We start from the raw sequence: 20900 nt of genomic DNA on the forward strand, positions 1-20900 counted from the left end.
TTCTGTATCCTACATTTCTAATTCTATACTCTGTATAAATTCTGTATTTTATTCTATTCAAATTTTACTTCCTATTTGTATTATATTCAAATTCTATATTCTACATCTAAAATTCTGTATTTTACATCTAAAATTCTATATTCTACATCTAAAATTCTATATTCTACATCTAAAATTCTATATTCTTATCTGTAAATATATTTGACTTTCCTACTTTCATTTTCTTTCTATTATCTATCTTCTGTCTATTTTCTTTTCTGTATTATACATATGTTTCGCACTGTTGTATATTTTTCTCTTCATTGGATCTCTATTCAAAAAATTCCCCACTCTCTTACAAATCTCTAATCTTCATAATCTACTCATAATCAAATTCTTCTCTATTCTATTTTCTCTAAATATTTCTCTTCTCTTCTTTTTTCAATTCTCTGTTCTTCTACTCTGTGATCTATATCTATTTTCTTTCAGCTTCTTTCTATTTTCTTTCAGCCTGTTTCTATTCTACAATCTACATCTGTCTCCTACCACTGTCTTTACCTTCTCTATGATCTGTGAATCTCTTATCTGTCATCTATTCTCTGTGCAGACCATTCACTCATATTTTATGTAACTCTGTACATATTTGTAAAAATTGTCTATCTATGTTCTATTTTTCTTTATCTTTTCTTCACCTCTTTCTCTCTCTCTCTTTTTCTCGTTCTTACTCTACCTCTAAAACTACAAATTTCATTTCCACCTCTCTAAACACACGTCGTGAAAAACCGCGGCGTCCTTTCTAGTCTTTTTATCGATACGATTAGAAAATTGAATGCTCTAATAATGCTGTGCATTTTATTTTATATATTTTATACTCTATCTCTACATTCTTATTAAAATGCATCTATCCTATTCTCCTTCTGCTCTAATTCTTCTTTCATCTCTATCGATCTTATCGCTTTACCTCGATCGATCTTATCGCTTTACCTCGATCGATCTTATCGCTTCACCTCGCTCGAACTGTCTCTTCAAACATTTCCTCGCGCTCTCCTCTCTATCTATCATCGACTGTATCTCTACATCTTCTGCATTCTCTTCTATTCTTTTCCCTTTCACTGTCTCTCGGTTACGATTTCCGCGCAATTTTGTACATAATCTTTCGCACGCTAACGAACGGCGCTGCATCGAAAACGGAAGTCCTTTGTGTCACTCGCGACCAGAAGAATCGCGTTCTCTTTTTCCTTTCTTCTCACTCTCTTTCTTTCTCTCTCTCTCTCTATCTCTCTCGCTGTCTCTTTCTTTCATTCTCTCTTTCTCTCTCTTCCTTTCTAGTCTAGTCTCTCCTGTCTATCGTTAACAAGACCCACGCCGCAGAAAGCGAACGCTGTCTTACGAAAGAACGACGCGAACACACGATCCCCCGCCTATTCTTTCCCTCGTGCTGTGATTCTCAAGTGCTATAACTGTTTCTACTCTCGAACAGCCAATTATTTCCTGTATCAGGTGAAACGTTTACTTTTAGGTGATTCTGTAACTCGTGGCAGCTGCTTCGACGAGCCAATCGCTTTCCCCAAAACGCAAAGCATCTCACAACCCTCTCGTACGTCCTTATGAAATGCGTGCTCTTCAACTGTGTTTCGATTCGAGTAAAAGTAAAATTTTATTAAAATCGATTAAAATACCAAATCATGTACATACAAAGCACATTCATTCCAATTCTAGAACACATGGAAATTGTTCGAATTCGCAGAGCATTTCAAGGGATGTACGAGGGTGGCACTACGATCGACACGTTGACTGACGAAAAATTGATGCCTCGCTATAATATAACGTAGTTTTCAACAGAGAGCCAAAATGGATTCTTTCGCGTATGATACGATAGTCAACGTGTCAAACGAATTAATTGCGTAAGGAGCAGCTGCCACCGTGTCTTGTCTGTGTTTCAAATAAACGATCGGCTCTCACACCTCTGTCTTTCTTTTCCGGTATTCTACTCTCTACCTTCTGCCTCTGCTGAACTTTCTCTGCCACTCTGACATTTAATGTTCCACCTGTAAATACCGTAATTACCGTGTTTCCCCCCCTCCCCCTAAATCGCCGCGCTCCGTCGCATCTGTGCTACTGCCACTGTTACCGTACCCCTGCGTCTGCGTTCTTTGTACCGCATCGCACACCGCATCTCACGCTGCACCCGCTATCACAGCCAGTTACGTTGTCGAGAAGTGGATCGGGAAAAATAAAAGGAACAAAAGTGAGCGAGAATACCGCGAGAATTATTGTTGTTCAGGTGTCGAGGAAGCGTGCACGCGGAAGGCTGCAGAACAGTGCGTTTTCGTCTATATTTCTTTCGTTTTTATTCAGATTTCTGTTCTTTTTTTTTTTAATCTTGGTTTATGTGAAGCTTATAAAAATAATCCTGTACTAATTGCATGATCTTTTATTTTAATTAAAACCGATAAAACTTGTATGGAAGCGTCGAACGGTTAATGCCGCGCGTTCTTCTCGCGAGAACGTACGCATTCGGTCCCTGAGCGTAAAATGTATGGCGTTCTTGGAGTATTTATGCGTTAAATAGTTAGTTCCACGTGGCCACCCAATTGTCCTTGGTAATTCTCGAGGACCGGGTACACTTCCTCTTCCAAAAATTCGACGACCTGCTCGGGTGCGCGACCGACGAACGTCGACGGGTCGAGGAGACTCTCCAGTTGATTCAGGATCGGCTCGAAGTAGGGGTCCTTCTTGATCCTTTCGACTAGATCATTGTCCAGGCCGTGCTGCTTCACTTGCGCGCCGGCCTCGTGCGAGAGCACTCGGATCTTCTCGTGACACACCTGAAATAATTTTCATTTTTGCACCGTGATCGAAAAATGCAAACCTCGCCAGGTAGGTAAATTTTGCATGCCAATTTCAGTCGTGTTGCTTCGATTTATCAATCGCGTTGCATCCATATTTTTATATAATTCCGAGGTTTTTCTTAAGTCCAAGTACAGCTATTATAAAGTATAATCTTCCAGTTATAATTTGTGTCCTTAAAAGTTGAAAAATTCGTGCGGGAACATATTTCAAATTCGACTCAACCAAGCCTTTAGATTCTAGATGAAATTATTATTTATTTGATTTATCGTTTGGTATTTATTAATTTTCCAACATGATTTCGAAAGTTCTTTCGACCTAAGTGCATCTGTCATGAAGTACTATCTTTCAGTTTTCATTTGAGTCCTTAAGAGATATAAAATTCATGATAGAATGTACGTTAATTAATATATTATTCCTCCGAATTATCACCTGATAAGATTTTATAAATTTTTCCACTTAATTCTCAAATTTTCTTGAATCTAAATGAACCAATCATATAATACAATTTTCCAGTCTTAATTTGAATAGAGAATATCTTTAAGAATTAATTTTAAAATTCGAAGTAATTAAATGTTATCCTTTTTCTTCATGCTGCTGTGAGGGAATTTATCAATTTTTTAAACAATTTAAAATTTGTCTTCACGCGAAAATTTTCATACAAGGATTATACGACGGTTAAAATGCACTTTATTTTGCATTACATACCTGTCTGTCGCCGCCAGCCTTCACCATAGCCATTATAATATTTTCCGCGGTCATGAAGGGTAATTCTTGCGTCACGTGCCTCGCGATGACCTTAGGGTAAACAACCAGTCCCTCCGTGATATTTTGAAGGGTCAGCAGGATCGCGTCTGCCGATAAAAACGCGTCCGACAATGTGATTCTCCTATTCGCTGAATCGTCCAACGTCCTTTCCATCCATTGCGTCGCCGCTGTTTGCAATGCGTTGCTCGACAGGGTCATCAAATACCTTGCTATACTGCACGTCCTCTCGGAGCGCATCGGGTTCCTTTTATACGGCATAGCGCTGGAGCCTACTTGAGTCGATTCGAAAGGCTCCTCGATTTCTTTCATGTTCGCTAGAAGCCTGATGTCGGTGCATATCTACAAGTTTAAACGGAAAGGTGAGCATCTTGTCATTTTATTCAAATTGGTTACCCTTTGCCCTCGAACTACTTTTAGCTAATTTAGAAATTTTAATTTATCTTATTTTTAGCAATTAATCAAATGCAAATTTTTAAAATAGCAAGATAGTTTTAGAAATTTTTTAGCAACACCCTAAAACCATCGTTCGAGTGCAAAGGATAAAATTATATTGTTTACAATATTTATAAGAACCAATTCATAGATCGAGAAATTTATTAGAATTAAACTGTGGAATTTATGTATTTTGAGATATTTTAACGTTAGTTTCCAGTTATTAATACTATTTTTACTGGTATTTTGTGTTATACAATTTACCGAATTAATTTTGTGGCGATTATAACAATAGTTAAAAAGGTATTCCATAGAGAACATAGAAGATAGGAAATAATTTGTATTGAAAATAATTAAAAGATAGTTTTTATCTCCTTTGGTAAAAATAATGTTAAATTTATTAAAAGAGTACTTTTGCTTTCGCATAAGCATCCACAGTCTAATTATGATACATTTATACATAATCAAAACCCACTAGAGAAATTGTTAAAAATATTAAATAATTTCACAGAATAAAATTAATAACCATTTATCGCGAAATTAAATAGAGGAACAATTTTAACGAAGCAAACATTTGATTACCGTAAAAATAGTATTTCATCAACATTATTTTCAACATCAAGGAAAAACACGTAAAGGATCTTAAACCGGTCGTGTCTACAAAGACTTATGGCTCTGTGATTCTTACTTACACGCTGTTGATAATGTCGTGAGTGACAGAGAAATGATAGCGATAGCGCCGCTCTTAAGTATATTCTTATACCTTATCTGCAGCATTAAAACGGATATGATTTCATAGATTACCGTTTTAATTGACTTTACCCTATGACTTATTCTAACGACTACATATTTCTATTTACAAGTTACTCACTATATTTACCAAAGATACTTCTTTGCACTTCGCGAAATACATTATTGTAAATAAATCAATATTGGATTTACTTACTTTGTGAACAGTAGAGCCTAAAGAACTAAGCACATTTAGGCACTCCACGTCGACTTTTCTACTGTAGGTCTGACCGGTCACTGGATAATGCTTCTCGAAGCCCGCCATTTTGGTTACCAAGCGATCTAGCTGTTTCACCTTTGCACTGTCACCTGTCAAAATTTTTATTATATATAATTAAGCCACAAATAAATTAGAAATTAACCTTAAATTACACGTTTTATTTTCTTAAAACACGTCTATAAAATGCTTATTTTAATTCAAAATTGAACAGTATTATTTATATCAAATAATTTTACTAAGATAAGCTTTTTACTTAAAAAGATATTTAAATGATTAATAATGTTTTCCCACGTTTAATTCTTTTTAAAGTAAGAGTCTTCAACATACTAAAAATATCTTTTTCACAGATAAAAAGTCAACTATATAAACTTTGATAACTAGGCCAAAATAAAAATAATTTCTGATCATCTGTTTACTTTTTATATTTTATAGTGTATTAAACAATATTCTGTAATTCAAAGTGTACTCTACAGTGTATTATTTAATGTACCATTAAATAACTATAACCATTAAATAATAATAACCGTCCATATAAAAAATATAAATTATTTAATAGTATTATTCAATGTACCATTAAATAATTGAAGGAAGGAGGCTTGGGTTCCAGTGGTGCCTTTTACTCCGCGGAATTTCAGATCGTCCATCGCTCGTCGAATAGATCTTTCGTCCATCAAAAGCTCGTGCAGCCACAAAGATGCTCGTTTTCCGACGGTGGTGAGCTGAGCTGGTTGAAGATGAGTGAATCCCAATGTCGGCAGATCACGATACTCCATAGCGAATTTCGCAAGACGTTCCAAAACGTTCGCCAATTTCAACAGTAGTATATTGAATCCATTACGAAGAATAATTAGGTCCTTTACGAACAAATATTAACATTAACATACATAAAACTAGAAAAATTGTTTTATTATCACAAATAAAAATTATTTTATCTTCCAAAAATAATTAAAGCTAGTGCAGAATTTCTATTTGCAATAACTATGTTTCTATAGATATTTATTGTGAATGTTTTCTGTGAAATATTATCTTATTCTTTTATATAAAAGTTAATACACTAAAAATTATACTAAAAATTAAATGCATTAAATTAGAAGCAGTAGAAGAACAATTGCATTATCTTAGAAATTTTTCATGTTCTTAATTGTTATGCAAATGTATTGATATTTACCGTATTGTCTCCAACGTAGCAACTAGTCGCCCCCAAATGAATTATCGGCCCAGCTTTCGGGCATTGATCCGCGAAAACGTGAAGATGTGCCATAACATCGTGTCTGGTTGCTTTCTCCTCTTTTGCCACTGCCTCGAAGTCGATGTCATTTATGTGAGCCTCCATCTCAGTGATTTGGTCAGGCGTAATTGCCAAACCGAGCTCCTGAAATCATTTTACCGTGATAAATCATTAAACTATAACGATGAGATCGTAATCAGAATTTTTCTTTGGAAAACATAGTTTTTCTATTGATAATTCAAGTGTATGATAATGATAATTCATGTGTTTGATAATGACAATTCATGTGTTACATAATAATAATTCATGTGACTTAACAAAGTCTAATGTAACTGTTAAAATTATTATTAAGATTTCAATATGTTAAAAATATTATAGCAGAGAAGTTCTCCTGAAATTTTTACTTTCTTTTGTATTTTGTATTTATCTTTAATTAATCAAATCCATAGTCTTGTAATAATAAAACATATTACATCGACATTTACATGACAATTTCAATGCTCTCTAATCTTAATAAACGTTTAATAAAAGAGAAAATTGTGGCTTTTCCTTCAGTTTACACCCTTTAAACTTCACCCATCATTTTTAAAGATTTAAATCATTTCATAGCAACCATAAAACTGAAAATGATTGAACTAAAGTAATTTAAAAAAATCGATCACATAGAATATCATGGTCCATATCCTTTAAACATAGTAATCTTCAATTACCATGCAACAAACTAAGTCTCTAATGTTTACAAACTTGGACAGTTCAATAACTATAAAATGGGAGTATAATTGAATCAATGTAATTTCGAAGAACCAATCACGTAGAATACGATCATTGTCCATTCGATAAAAATAAAAATCATCGAAATCTCATCATGAACAATCGTCGATTTAACTAGGTAGGACGCGCAGTTGGGGAGTTACGACAAATATTATATTTCGATGGCATCGAGTGAAATTATCTCTGACGATAGTAGAATAACTGTACAGGTGCCTCCTATACTTCTTATCCCTCTTTCAACGTACGCTGTATCATCTGATTAGATAAAGAGGGCTTGGTGCTCGGCACGCTATGAGTTTCACATTCGGTCGTGTTCGTTTCCGCCGTGAAAAAGTACAACCACCTTTAATTTAAAGATGGTGTCCTTCGAAAGTGTCGCGGGCATTGCGGTCAAAGTTATCAAGTTGGTGAGCAGCCCTTTCTATTGTTTATCGGCGGATACTTAATAAAAAGAGATCGAACAGCGACGAGAATATTGGATTATTCAACGGGTTAACAAAATCGTGTGCACGAACCGTAGTTAAGCCGAGTGTGATGCGTGAGGAATGTCTAAATAAATAATACATATCCAGTGATTTTTATTAATAATATAGCAGTGAACACAATTATTTGTTTTACAGAAATTTTATTTCTTCTTGTCGCATTGCGTCTGAAGCTGTCGCGAATATTACGATGTTTTAAAATCTGATTTAAATAATTGACCAATTTCGATGGAATATTATTTTAAAGTCTTTGTTACAATGATAATTGTAGGAATGTTGTGGTCGATGCGAAGTTATCTTGATAATACGACATTAACGATAATGCTTACAGTGACCAGTAACATGTGAAAATTGATAACTACTTTATTGGGGTCCACTAGATTCAAGTATGCTTGAACACGCGGAAAGTAATTAAAAAATCAGAACAATAGTATATTACATAGTGCATTTCCAGTTGCTTGTAATTTACGTAATAGTAAGTAGAATTATGCTGACCGCGTGATAAACTGTTCGGCGAGTTGCTCGAACTTCGGCGAATTAGTGCAACGCATTGGATAAATCATCACAAGTAGACTCATTCAAGAAGCATTCACGCACGATTCTATGATTCATTTCGGTCCTTATCGGCGTACGATAAGGAACCATGTTTGTAGAACGATATAACGCCCTTTTTTATGTATATTATTGCGATACCGGTGTACTACTTTTATCTGGAGCTAGTATTTCTTAAGAATCTGGGACAGCTTTGAAAACTAACTGCCAAACAACGTCAAACTGTAGCAAACTCGTTTGTCTTGCATGTCCGGCGATATACCCAGAGCACCTACACACTTATGGTCAAACCTGACCATACGTAATAATAACCTAAACATAATAGAATAATTATATTCTAGTTTTAGTTACATTACTCTTACTAATGATTTTAAAAGTTATGTTTTTAATTTTAGTTACGCTACTCTTATTAATGATTTTAAATATTATTTTCTTAATTTTGGTTACGTTACTCTTACCAATGGTTTTAACAATTATTGTTTTAGTTTCAATTACGTTACTCTTGCAAATCGCTTTACGATTATTTCTCTAATTTTCATTACGTTAATAATGATTATAAAAATTATTTATCTGCTTTTAATTATGTTACTATTGCTAATGGTTTTAGAAATAATATTTGTAACTTTAGTTACGTTACCTTTGCTAATGGTTTTAACAATTTCTCTAGCTTCAATTACGTTACTCTTGATCACGGTTTTGCAATAATTTTTCTAGCTTCAGTCACGTTATTTTTATTAACAACTTTACCATTATTTTTCCAGATACTAAACCTCATAATTCTGATCCTGTACAGGACAGGTTACAAAGGTGAATTCCTCGGGGTCGGCGGAACATGGAACTTAAACGAAGATAAAAGTCCAGACGCGGAAATCGTCGCGTCTGGAGTATTGGTCGGCTTCTTCATATACACCAGCGTCGTGTTGATCACCTATTGTTTCGGCACCTCTTACCACAAGAGGACGCTTGTCGTAAGATCAACTTTTCATACATCTATTTCACAATTTTAAGAAAACCTCGAAACAAACATCGCGACTTAAATTTCACACTCGAAGTTTTTACTAGAAACGATATTTCTGACCTAGAACATCTTCATCACATGGAATGCAATCTCTATTTTACGCATATTTAATTTGATAAATAATTCATTTTATGCACATTTCATTTCATGAATAATTCATTTCGTGCATATTTTGTTTCATGAATAATTCATTCAACATATGCATACGCCATTTTACATGCCCTTCCGCTGTCATCAATTTGTTTGAAGTAAACAATGACAATGTAAAAGTTAATTTGATTTTTTGCTATGAAAATGTATAAGTTGCAATCAGAATCTTTGATAAAGTGAAAAATATTGTTACATGTTGTTCGTCGCGAACTTTCTATCAATATTCGATTAATAATTCATTTCCTCGATTAATTTCCTATTTTTTGGGTGAAATTCTAATAAAGAAATGATTTTTAAATAAATTTCATATTTTAACGAAAGTGTATTTTTTTCAGGAAATCCTAATGAACTTCGTCGGAACATTCATGTTCATCGCGGTAGGTGGAACAGCGCTTCACTATTGGCACGGCTACCTGCCGGAGCACAAATTCGACACTATCGTTCAAGAGAGACAGGTGAGCACGAGCCCAAAAATCGACGAGCCTTATGGTGTGTCAGTAAGTGTCATTAAATTCGATAACTTTTTCAGGTGGGACTGGCCGTCGGATCCTTATGCGTCATCGAGGGTGCAGCGTATCTCGTTGACCTGATTCTGAGCGTTTTACACTTCCTGAAGTATCGTGACGAACTTTTATAATCGTTCCGTAATCCCCTGTGTCGTCAGCAGGATTAATCATTTCGAAGCTCTCATTTGCTATCGCGAAAAATCTAATCCGAATGTGTTCGTACGCGGTGCGAGCAAATTCGATTATAATTGCGAAGGATTTACGGGAGATTTCGTTGTTGCATTGCTATTAACCTAAATCGTGTTCGCGTGCGAAATTTAGCTTTTAAAATAAGCCTCGCTCAAAAATGTTTGACCCCTCGCATTTCGCAGTGAAAAATCTCAGCTGAATGTAAAAACAATTAGCGAGCCTTCGTCGATCGTTAAACAAATCAAACATTTTTGAGTCGAAGACAGAAATCTTTTCCACAGCGGTTCATAGTCATTTAAATATATCTTTAAATCGTGTCGACTATCATTCCAAAGAGAACATTTTTAATCATTTGCGCTTCGAAGAATTAACACGCGACGCCATTGAACGGAACATTTTGAACGCATTTGTATGCCACCTTCCTACCTGACGTAGGAAGCAAGAACCAAACGATCATAATTATTCTATCTTTATCACCGATGACGTGAAAGAATGTTCGACGAAATTTTCCATTAAATAATCTGAAACGCATCAATGCGTTTTTACTGTCAGCTTGAACATCGAGTAAAATAATCGTGGAAAACAAATGTGACGTGCCGGCAACTTCAAACAGTGTGGCTTCTCTAACACCGAAAAGCGTGATCAAATTCGAGACATTAATAACCAAGTAAAATTGAAGCACAAAAATGGGTCGAGCGTGCATGAGCCTTTGGACGGACGTCCATTTTGTGTTGAAGGCTATCGTACTCGTAAGTGAAAGATTAATCGACCGTAACGAGAACGGCTATGATTTACATCGACATCTTTTCGATCCAGGCTCTGATGGCCACCGTGGAGTTCTTAGTTTTCGATTTGACCACGAAACAATACTTCCGCTACGTCTATCTCGAAGCATACTACTTTATCGTATTGTCCTATTTACTCGTCGTCTTATATGGTTACACTTGGTTCAGCGTGGCTCCTATTCTGGTAACTGTACAAATTAATATCAAGCCTTTCGCACTCGAGCGATGACTCCGACCGATATTGTTACGCTCCAAAGTAATGTCTACGTTATTTAGTTTCGTTTGTATTTGGAAAAGCTCTTGAAATCGTAACTATCGTATGAGTCACAATGAGTCGTTTACAATGGTAATAGTGTGAGTCAGCAAAGCTGTTTTAGATTTAGGGTGAGCTTCGAGTGAACACGTAAATTATAATTCACGCTCGAGATTTGAATAACGTTATCGTTTCAAGTTTTATTTGGTAAATTTGGCACACATTTGCTTTTTATTAGCGCATACGTTATTTAGCGACGAGTCTGTTAGGGACTTCATTGCAATAGTAAAAATATGAATTGTGCAAGCTGAACGGAGACTTTATATTCATTGTGATTTGTTCATCATTTATATATTTATAAGAAAAATGCAACGCTGTCTATAAACGATTCAGGCAAAAATAGGTCTGTCTACCACCTGCATCTTGCAATCGATGCAGTTTTAATTTTGCATAAACATTCGCAATAATAAGTACTCGAAAACCTTTGTACTGGTAATACGATATACGGACAACAGTCCGAATAAATTTAATGAAGTAAAAATTAAACGATCATTCGTATATTTTGTTCAGGAAATTCTGTTAGTGATCGCATCGGCCATTATGCTGGCCTTTACAATGATTTTGTATATTAAGGACAACCATTCGAAGAACTCGTCGGACAGTGAGTAGATGAAATTACGAACAATTGCATAATTGAGAAATGTACATTGTGAAAATTATGTGAACGCTTTCAACCGCAGAAACGACGCACGATCAGTTTTTGATATTCGTCATACTAACCCTGCGTAAGTTACACGCGTATAAGAAACCCAGAATCTATCTGTTAAATATTTAACAACGTAACAATAACGAATTAACATCTGACCGTTTTATTTTTTCGATGTTCGTTAACAGTGGCGTTCATATTTATCGTGATCGACATGATACTGCTAATATTGGCGGCATTCGGAAAAGGTCCGAGCTTCGCAAAGCGTGGCAACGGCGGCGGCAATGGCGGCGACTGAATAAATTCGTGGCGAACCACCCGTCAAGAAAGAAGATCATTGAATACCCGCGTATATCGACTAAATAAACTGATATCAATAAATCACCCGATGCCTCTCGCAAAACGTTTCCCGATCATTCGACTTCGCATCGCCAATGAATGTGCCTCCGATCGCACGAGAGATCGATCACCGATTTATTTCGCGATGCAGGAAATTCAGTTGTCGAACTTCAAGTCTAACATCGAGTCGCTTTAAATATGTTTAAACTTTTACAATTCCTCTTGAAAGACTTCAGCTTTCTGTTGAAAGTGTTGAAACTGGTAAAATGGATACACGTTTGTAAATGCTGTTTTAAGTTTTTTTTAAGAGATGTCATCGAACCCCTTCGTTTTTTAGATCCTTTCCACCGTCTGTCTCAGCGAGATCGCGAAGTACAAGGAGTATTCCATACCAAGATGGCTCTGGGTCATTTACTGCATCGATACGTCGACGTACACTATCATCTTTGTTGTTCTCGGGCTGACGCACATTTTCGAGAAACCACGGAAGCTGCCAGTTAGTTAAAGCACACGAGGCTCGGCTCCTTAATGGAACCGTTCCGCGAACTATGTTCGCTTAGCAGAGAAAGGAACTTGCTATAACAAGATCATTCTGAATTTCTTAATTCTTTGGGGGAGATTTTTCTTGAGCCGCAGTCAAGGAAAAATTTAATTAATACTTGAGAATATTTCTTCTGTTTGAATAGAAGTGTTCTTTTTATAACTTCAGTCGAGATTTCAATGACAATTTGATTATTCTTGTTGGAAGTTTAATTGCATTTTTGTTATTTATGTTGAATTTTCTATTTTATTTTTATTTCTTACGGTGAAGTTTATATTGTATTTTTAGAAAATGATTGAGAAAATTTCTCTTTATTGAGATTTTAATATTATATTGAGTTACTGTATTGAAACTTCAATATTATATTGAGTCACTATATTAACTCTTCAATATTATATTGAGCCACTATATTAACTCTTCAATATTATATTGAGCCACTATATTAACTCTTCAATATTATATTGAGCCACTATATTTGGACTTCATTATATTGAATCACTAGCTTTCGACTTCAATATTATATTGAGTCACTGCATTGAAACATCAATATTATATTGATTCACTGTATTGAATTTTCAATATTACATTGATTCAGTACATTGAGACTTCAATACTATATTAACTCACTGCACTGAAACTTCAATGTTATATTGAGCCACTACATTAAAATTTCAATCTTGTTTTACTTCCTCACGTTGATATCTAAATTTTATTTTCCTTCCCTACGTCGAAGCATCAGTTTTATTTGTATAAAAAAATAGAATATCACTCTTCGCTTATGATATATACGAAAAATATCTTTAACCATTTTTCACTAATTCCTTTAAGGAACCCATTTATAGATCCATGTTTTCATTGCTTTTGATTGTCGATAACGAGTAGTAAAAGTTGTGTTAATATTCGCAAGGAATTACTATTTAAAAAGAAATTCCTGATTGCTAATGTGCTACGTGTTTCACCTACTTAGTCTAATTAGCGCCAGGAAAGCAGCTCGTAAATTTCACTCGCATGGGTCTCGAATTAACATATTTGAACGTAACTCGGGGCGTTTACCGAAGTAATTCTCCACCCACTACCATAGCAATTATACTTAACAGTGGCTGTATATAATTTCTCTGGGTGAATTAATATTTCAACTTTGTAATTTTTCTTTGCTATGTACATGGACGCAAAGAGTATATGTTCACGCTTGATTTAGATTTTTAAAGTAGCACAGTAGATTAAGATTGCTAATAATAATTCAGATTGCTAATGCGTATAATCTTGAGGAATTTTATGGTAATAGTATTATTAATCTCGAGAAGATATATATATATGTTTTCGATTGCGTTTGCAGCAATTCGTCTTCTTCACGCTTGGACTAATTCTCCACTTGGTAGGTGCAATAGGAGGCATCGAAAGATCGCGTAACGAAACTTCGTTAGACGTCGCGTCACAGCGAAGCGAGCTAAAAGTCGGGATGCTGTTACTAGGTACACATTTTTATAAAATATCTTCGAAACATTTCTTTAACACTATCTCTACCAAAGGTCAATACCTTTTAATGTGAGACACCTTTTAATAATTCCTATTTGATGTTATTTTTACCAAAGGAATTAAGCTGCATCTTCTAAACATATTTAATAAAGTTAATTTGGAAATTGTACGATACAAAATATCGGTAAAAATAGTGTTAAAATTTCCATTAAAAATAAAGACAAAACATCGGTTCGTTACAAGTATATTTAATCAAGTTTAACGATCGAACACTCGACGATTCGATCGTTAACCGAACTACAAATTTATTACTTTACGCTGATCGAATTCAATTATTGTAATTCGAACTTCCGATCATTTGCAGGCAATTTCATCATTCTGTTTTTCGAAACATTATACATGGTATACTCGGAGGTTTCATTGAAATCGCGCCATGAATTGGCCACTACTGCGAGCGTGCACGCAAACTGAATAAACGTTCTTAACCCTTGCACTTCGTCTTTCCTTCTGTCAAGTTTACAGAGTCGGCTAAATAATTTATTAGCGCCATCGCGGTACACGGGAACGGTTTTTCATCCTCCTGCTCGCGAGCTGCTTGTCCAACAATTTTTCAGTATCCTAGTCTTCCTAATCACGTTTCGTGATAACAAGAATCACCAAGTCCGTAATCAATACGCCGGCTGAAAGCGACGGAATAGTATATTTTACCGCGGTATCGATCATGTTATTATGTTATACGGTCGTAAATACGACTTGTTCAAATTGCAGAAATAATTTTACTGTTCCAGAAATGTTTCTAATAAACGATACGCCTCGAAACGTTAGCATAAATTGTAAATCACGATTGGATACTTTTGGATCAACGGATGAAATTATTAAATCAAGGAATGAAGTTAAATTAACGAATATTAAATCAACGATAATTCTATATTAATCTATATTAATTGAAATATTAAATCAATAAACGAGATCATAGAATTAATTAATGAAATCACAGAATTAAGGAATGAAATCATGAAATTAATTAATAAAATCCGGCTTTCGTATTTTTCGAGATTTTAAAAATCATAGATAATTACTGCAGCATGTTTTTAGACTCCTTGTGGAGACATTTTTGCAACATTTCGCGGCGTTATCTTCGAAATCACAATCTTACGTATTTTATTTTTATTACCTAGTATGAAAGGCATGATACATCTCGACGACATGTCCATCAACGCAGTCAACAAGGCTACAACAATATAGAATCCGAGAGCGAAAACTTCCTATAAAATAGGGAAGTCGAACAATTACACTAATCAATTGAGTAGATGTATAAACGTAACGTTAACATTAGTCACAGTATAAAGTATCGAATATATTGCTACAACCATTGGTGTGCTAATTTAATCATTTCTGTTATAGTTGAAACTTCTTTGAACCACAAAATTTGATGACTGCTTCTATAAGTTTATCGATTAAATAACATCCGATCAAATGATAGCTCTAAAATTCTTTTAAGACCTTAATCATTCGTGTCTAATAAAGATCTATTATATTAATTAATATATTAATAAATAAAAATATGTATTACGTAAATATATTAATAAAATCATAAATGTATATTACGTAAATATATTAATAAAATCATAAATATATATTACATAAATATATTAATAAAATTACAAATATATATTATATAAACATATCAATAAAATGATAAATATATATTACATAAACATATCAATAAAATTATAAATATATATTACATAAACATATCAATAGAATGATAAATATATATTACGTAAATATATCAATAAAATTACAAATATATTAATAAAGATCTAAGTTCCTACGTTCCTAAGTTCCGCCAATATTCCACAAGACACACCTAATTCTATGAAACAGAATAAATCGTTTAACCAACTTTCGTACCGTCCACGTAGTCTGATCCTCCAATATATAGGACACAACATAGAAAAGCGACAAGAACAACCAGCCGTGAACAGCGATCACCCATAGAAGCCCGACGCCATTTTGGTAAAATATCAACGCGAGAATGCAGAGCACCTGGAAGCCATAACCAATCAGTATCTTTCGAAATATTCACCAACAAATGGCAAAGACCCCGGGGCAGAAATTCACTTACGAACTCTATTATTCTCAAAATGAAGTTGACGTCGGTGAACAATTCTTTCACGCCTTTCATCTTCGATTCTAGGTTGCTCGATCGCTGTCAACCAAACTGTTTCTTCGCGGCCCGCGAAACAACATGAAATTCTTGTGGACATGATCGATGGGAATGGAATGGATCTCGCATAAATGTTCAGAGCGTGGCGTCTCAGAACAAAGTAGAAACGCGAAATTGCCTGAATAAATAATCGTGTCTCGGAGAAAATTTGAATCGATAGGGAAACATGGCCGGTCTGACGCTACCTTCGATATTTTATAAGCTCAACGATTGGAACATTGACAAGACTTTGTTAATATGGAAGACTATATCCCTGGTACGTTCATCGAAATTATAAACCCTCGTAATTAAAACCCACAAAATTACCTTATAAAAGTAAGATGAAAGATCTCGATGACGGGGTTAGCAAGCATTTTCTTTATGGACTTTAATTCATATTGTTACACAAAGTTCGCTTTTTTAAAATTATAAATAACATATAAATACTAAAAATATTAAATTAATGAGAAGAATCAGACAATTAAAAATCGATGAACAAGCACGCGAAAGTTGTACCTAAATAAATTGTTGCGCTATAAAGAATCAAATGATTATCCGACATTAGTGTTTTTTAATTGGTCTCTTTAATGAATCGCATTGCAGGCTGCCTGCATAATTGGCACAATATTATACTACATCCCGTTGGAGCCGTATTTAGAGTTCCCATGTTTCGGGATCCTAGTGCCCACGTTCATAATCGGCTACCTGGTGATCGTGTCCACCGAAATACTAATAATGTTTGCGGAAGAGGACTATTTGTTCATCGTGAGTAAGTGAAACGTACGTAACGCGTTAATGAACCCGTGCTACGATGCTGGGGGAATCCGTGAAATTTCAACCTGTCTGGTTTCGATCCAATAAGGAAGTATGTTTCAATGTGATTGGCGCGGTCGCGAGCATGGCGTGCGGCCTTTACGAATTCTACAAGTGGGTCACGTGGATGACCGAGGTCTCAAAACCGCCGGACAGAGATAACAAGTACGTTCGTAAGCATTATCCACCGTTCTTTCACGTAAACTTATTTTTCACACGGAAAATCATTTGGAAATGTAAGGAAATTCTTTTTACAATCCGGCGCTAGGAAAATGAAAATTGTAGATAAACAATGCGGTTGAATTGTAATGTAATTCAATTGTAATTCTGCAGAACTTCGTCTACAGTTATAATTACGAAGTCATTTAATTTACGGAGTAATACATTATAATTCAATTAACGAAGTAATACATTACAATTCAAATTAATAAAGTAATACATTATAATTCAATCAAATTAAAATTAGTATTTCTGATGCCCGTTCAATTAAATTACAATATAATTCAGAATTGCAACTGGAGTACAATTACAGTATATTTGATAATTGAATTATAATGTAATTGAATTAGAAAATAATAAAATAATATAGGAAAGAAAAACATATGTAATTATATCGTATTTCAATTACATTATACTTCAATCGCATTGTAACTGACGATTCTAATCTTCGTTCAATTGCATTAAAAAATAATTCGTAACTGCAACTGGAGCAAACACAATTACAAAATAATAAATAATTGAATTGCAATGTAATTTGTAATTGTAGTTGGAGTACAGTTACAAAATACGAAATAATTACAACGTAATCGAATTAAAATTACGTATTAAGAAATAATAGATTACCAGGTAATAATAGAAAAGAAAATAGACAATAGAAACAAATGACAGAGGAACATTTGTAATTCGATTGTGTTCCATTTACATCGTATTTCCATCGGACTGGATTTCAATCGCATTGAATTTCAATTACACTAGCGATCAAAGTAATTAGCAATTACATGAACTGAAAGCTATAATCATGTCATTGAATTACAACATAGTCGAATTGCTGTGTGATCGAAGCCCGATGTAATTCAATTTCGAAATTGAATTACGATGTAATTGGATTGGCAGAATTTTGACTATGTGCGTTTATGCAAAAGAAAAATTGTTAGCGTCGATTGAAATATTCAGAAATTTGGAGAAATAGTTTTAATATATCAATATTTTTAAATTCGTTTAGACTTTATACTGTTGTAATAATTATCATAAATACATAAAAATTTCAGCCTAATTATAAGACCATGAAAATTCCAAAAATACCATTACATCTTTCGAGATAGAAATAAATAGTAAAAATTGCATTAAAACACTCAATGAACCTATACTAAAATCTGCGCGATTTGTGCGCAACATAACCATAAATAATTGATTGATTTTCATTTGTCCCAGTCTTTCAGAATTCGCGCTGGCAGTAGCGTTAATAGTACACTCGGTGTCGTTGGCAGCTGTGGTGGTTCATCTTCGGCAAGACATAAAAACAGGATTTTTCCATTCTTAATTTCCTTAATAAGATTGTTGAAAGAATTTTAAAGCGTCGAGCACCAGTCGTTTTGTTAACCCCTTGCCGTGCCATTTTCTTTACAATTACTATAATCAGAATCTTTTCGATCGCGCTAATTTCTTAGAAGAAAAAGGAATTTTATATTTATCGTGTGCTTATATTTAATCGAATGTTTAAATATCGGTGACGAGAGAATGAAATTTGATTCCCGTTTAAAGGAACTGATGAACACTCGTACCTAACAGTTATTCATACATTATTGTTATAAATCTCCATTACAAGTCCGACTCGTTAAAGTACGGCAAGGGGTTAATTTCGAATCTCGGCGACGAACACGATCATACAAACCGTCTTTAAAATGTTTTCCGTCGATCCGATCAATAAAATGAACATTGTAGAGCGTTGCGTAGCATCGAGATTGTGTAACATTGAGATTAATAAATAGTCGGACGGAGGCATTCTTAATAAATAAATTCTTGCTGAGAAAAGTCATCGAGGCGAAGAATGTGTCTTCAATAAACGCATCCCGCATTTTTCCCCGATCTTTCGTGTTAGCGAACCGAAGGAGGGTAACAAAGCGACCACGATATGCATCAATTAGTCTACTTGACCTCGTAATCATCGTGAATGACCGGCACGATCCCACACCCACGATCCGGATACATAATCACGTTAATTACGAGCGTTGCTGGTAATTTAACCTTTCGAGGCACGGCTCGAAAAACGACACCCATTTACGAAAGAAAGGAGAAGCCGAAAGAATTATGCAAATCCGTTGATAAAAATCTCTCTACCTATTAAGCACAATCTCGTTATACCAAGTCTTCGAATCGTGCACAAATGCGACGGTTTTTGATAAATAAAACAATAATTCCGTAGCGTAAATAATCTAATTATATCGCATTAATCATCGATTTTGAAGTTACGCCATATCAAATCAAAATATAATTAATTTCGGTATATTATATGTATTCATATTCAACAGTAAGTATGATCAAATATAAATTAATATTAATTTATACAAGTTAAATACAAATAAATTCTTAAACACACGCAACTCATCAAAATATCTAGCAAATTCTTAAATACAAGCCGGTTCTCATAGTATTTTAGAAATAAAATTGTTAAACACTTGTTGCTAACTTTTCTGAACATTAAGAGAAGTTCATCAGAAAGTATGATAAAAGATGAGTAGGTTTGTAACAGCTTACAAACCGGAAATCGTCGTGAATAATTCGAGATCGATAGGAAGATCGCCAAGTGATTATTGAAGTGAAGATGATGCCGCGCCTACTGACCCAGTGAACACGTGATACTCTTCACGCGTGTATGTGAATGCCGTGACCAGTGTGGTAGTAGCGTCCGCGTACGTGATAGCAACTGTTTTACTATGTGACACTGACGTGTGCATAGTATAGGTTTCCGCGTAGCCGTGCTTGTTACAAAGTGTTGGATCTGTTATGCAATTAGAAAATTGTTGATTCAATAGAACGGAACGTTCTCACTTATATTGATTTATATTTATTACAGTATTTTTTAAACAAAGATTTATATTCTACTAAAATTGATTACGCCTTCGCTATACGTGTCTATTATAAATTAAACATTACAAATAAATATATACCGAACGATTAATCATGAAAACTGATTCAACAAATTTCATAATCCATAGCTTACTTCAAATCGATTATTTTTCGTATATTTTGCAAAATCGTATCAAATCGGCTGCGCCGATTCAGCTGTTGTTAAATGATGGATTTTAATCACCCATCCAATCGAGAAACAATTGAATATTTCAGGCTATCTCGAACATAAATAACGCGAGCACGTAGCCTCCGTTTTCCCAGGTGCGCTCCCTTTCGCGGCATAAAATCCTGTCTGGAATTAGAAGTTTATGATCGATATCGGTTATAAGAAGATAGTCCGTGTAGAGGCTGACTTCCATTTCATCCGCGATCGTCGTACGTGAAATTACTGGCATTCTTAAGTTGCTTCAATATTTACGCTGTTATAACGTCTGCCGTGTCACGGCCGAAACGAAACTTTCTATTGCAAACCATCGCTGTGCCTCTCTTGTGCAACGAACTTACGAATATGGGTCGCTAATCGTAACTTGTTCACACTTTACTAATTTACACCACGTTTCTACAACTGACTTACGACCGCGTGAGACGAGAAACTGCAGTTCCAGCGAAACATGGAATTTAGAAATAATATATACCGAGAGAGAAATTGAAGTCTGCGTTATTTTTATTTCAAGTGAATTTTAGAAATATTTTCGTAAAGTGTCGCTCGCTATAA

At 34.7% G+C, this 20900-nt stretch overlaps 3 protein-coding genes across 3 annotated transcripts in view; 1 reads left to right on the forward strand and 2 right to left on the reverse strand.

Moving 5' to 3' along the window:
• Positions 1-309: 309 nt before the first annotated feature.
• The window catches only part of Adsl (adenylosuccinate lyase), a 45637-nt gene continuing 25046 nt past the window's right edge, over positions 310-20900 (reverse strand). Inside the window, exons 2-6 of the mRNA XM_078177797.1 lie at positions 6207-6410; positions 5610-5892; positions 4976-5127; positions 3538-3936; positions 310-2807 (exon numbers count right to left, since the gene is read on the reverse strand). Coding sequence (XP_078033923.1) covers positions 2544-2807; positions 3538-3936; positions 4976-5127; positions 5610-5892; positions 6207-6410 — 1302 coding nt within the window. The 3' untranslated portion in view covers positions 310-2543. The remainder of the gene's footprint in view (positions 2808-3537; positions 3937-4975; positions 5128-5609; positions 5893-6206; positions 6411-20900) is intronic.
• Positions 7317-12275, forward strand: Ssk (smooth septate junction protein snakeskin). The gene is made up of 4 exons (XM_078177836.1): positions 7317-7444; positions 8833-9039; positions 9575-9694; positions 9769-12275. The coding sequence occupies exons 1-4, from the start codon at positions 7394-7396 to the stop codon at positions 9874-9876; spliced, it is 486 nt and encodes a 161-aa protein (XP_078033962.1). The 5' UTR covers positions 7317-7393; the 3' UTR covers positions 9877-12275.
• LOC144468404 (uncharacterized) lies at positions 14621-16309 on the reverse strand. The gene is made up of 4 exons (XM_078177837.1): positions 16163-16309; positions 15949-16083; positions 15209-15299; positions 14621-14714 (listed from the first exon to the last, which is right to left on the reverse strand). Exons 1-4 carry the CDS (start codon positions 16220-16222, stop codon positions 14662-14664), a joined length of 339 nt encoding a protein of 112 aa, XP_078033963.1. The 5' UTR covers positions 16223-16309; the 3' UTR covers positions 14621-14661.

This window comes from Augochlora pura, chromosome 4 (genome assembly GCF_028453695.1).
Source record: "Augochlora pura isolate Apur16 chromosome 4, APUR_v2.2.1, whole genome shotgun sequence".
NCBI lineage: Eukaryota > Metazoa > Arthropoda > Insecta > Hymenoptera > Halictidae > Augochlora > Augochlora pura.

What these genes read in the sequence shown, in the direction of transcription:
- LOC144468404 (XM_078177837.1), bottom strand. Translation starts at nt 16,222, where the DNA reads ATGAAAGGCGTGAAAGAATTGTTCACCGACGTCAACTTCATTTTGAGA. An exon ending in TTTTGAGAATAATAGAGTTC is followed by an intron (nt 16,084 to 16,162) that starts GTAAGTGAATTT and finishes TATGGCTTCCAG; the next exon opens with GTGCTCTGCATTCTCGCGTT. An exon ending in AGGATCAGACTACGTGGACG is followed by an intron (nt 15,300 to 15,948) that starts GTACGAAAGTTG and finishes CCTATTTTATAG; the next exon opens with GAAGTTTTCGCTCTCGGATT.
- Ssk (XM_078177836.1), top strand. Translation starts at nt 7,394, where the DNA reads ATGGTGTCCTTCGAAAGTGTCGCGGGCATTGCGGTCAAAGTTATCAAG. An exon ending in ACCACAAGAGGACGCTTGTC is followed by an intron (nt 9,040 to 9,574) that starts GTAAGATCAACT and finishes TATTTTTTTCAG; the next exon opens with GAAATCCTAATGAACTTCGT. An exon ending in CTATCGTTCAAGAGAGACAG is followed by an intron (nt 9,695 to 9,768) that starts GTGAGCACGAGC and finishes TAACTTTTTCAG; the next exon opens with GTGGGACTGGCCGTCGGATC.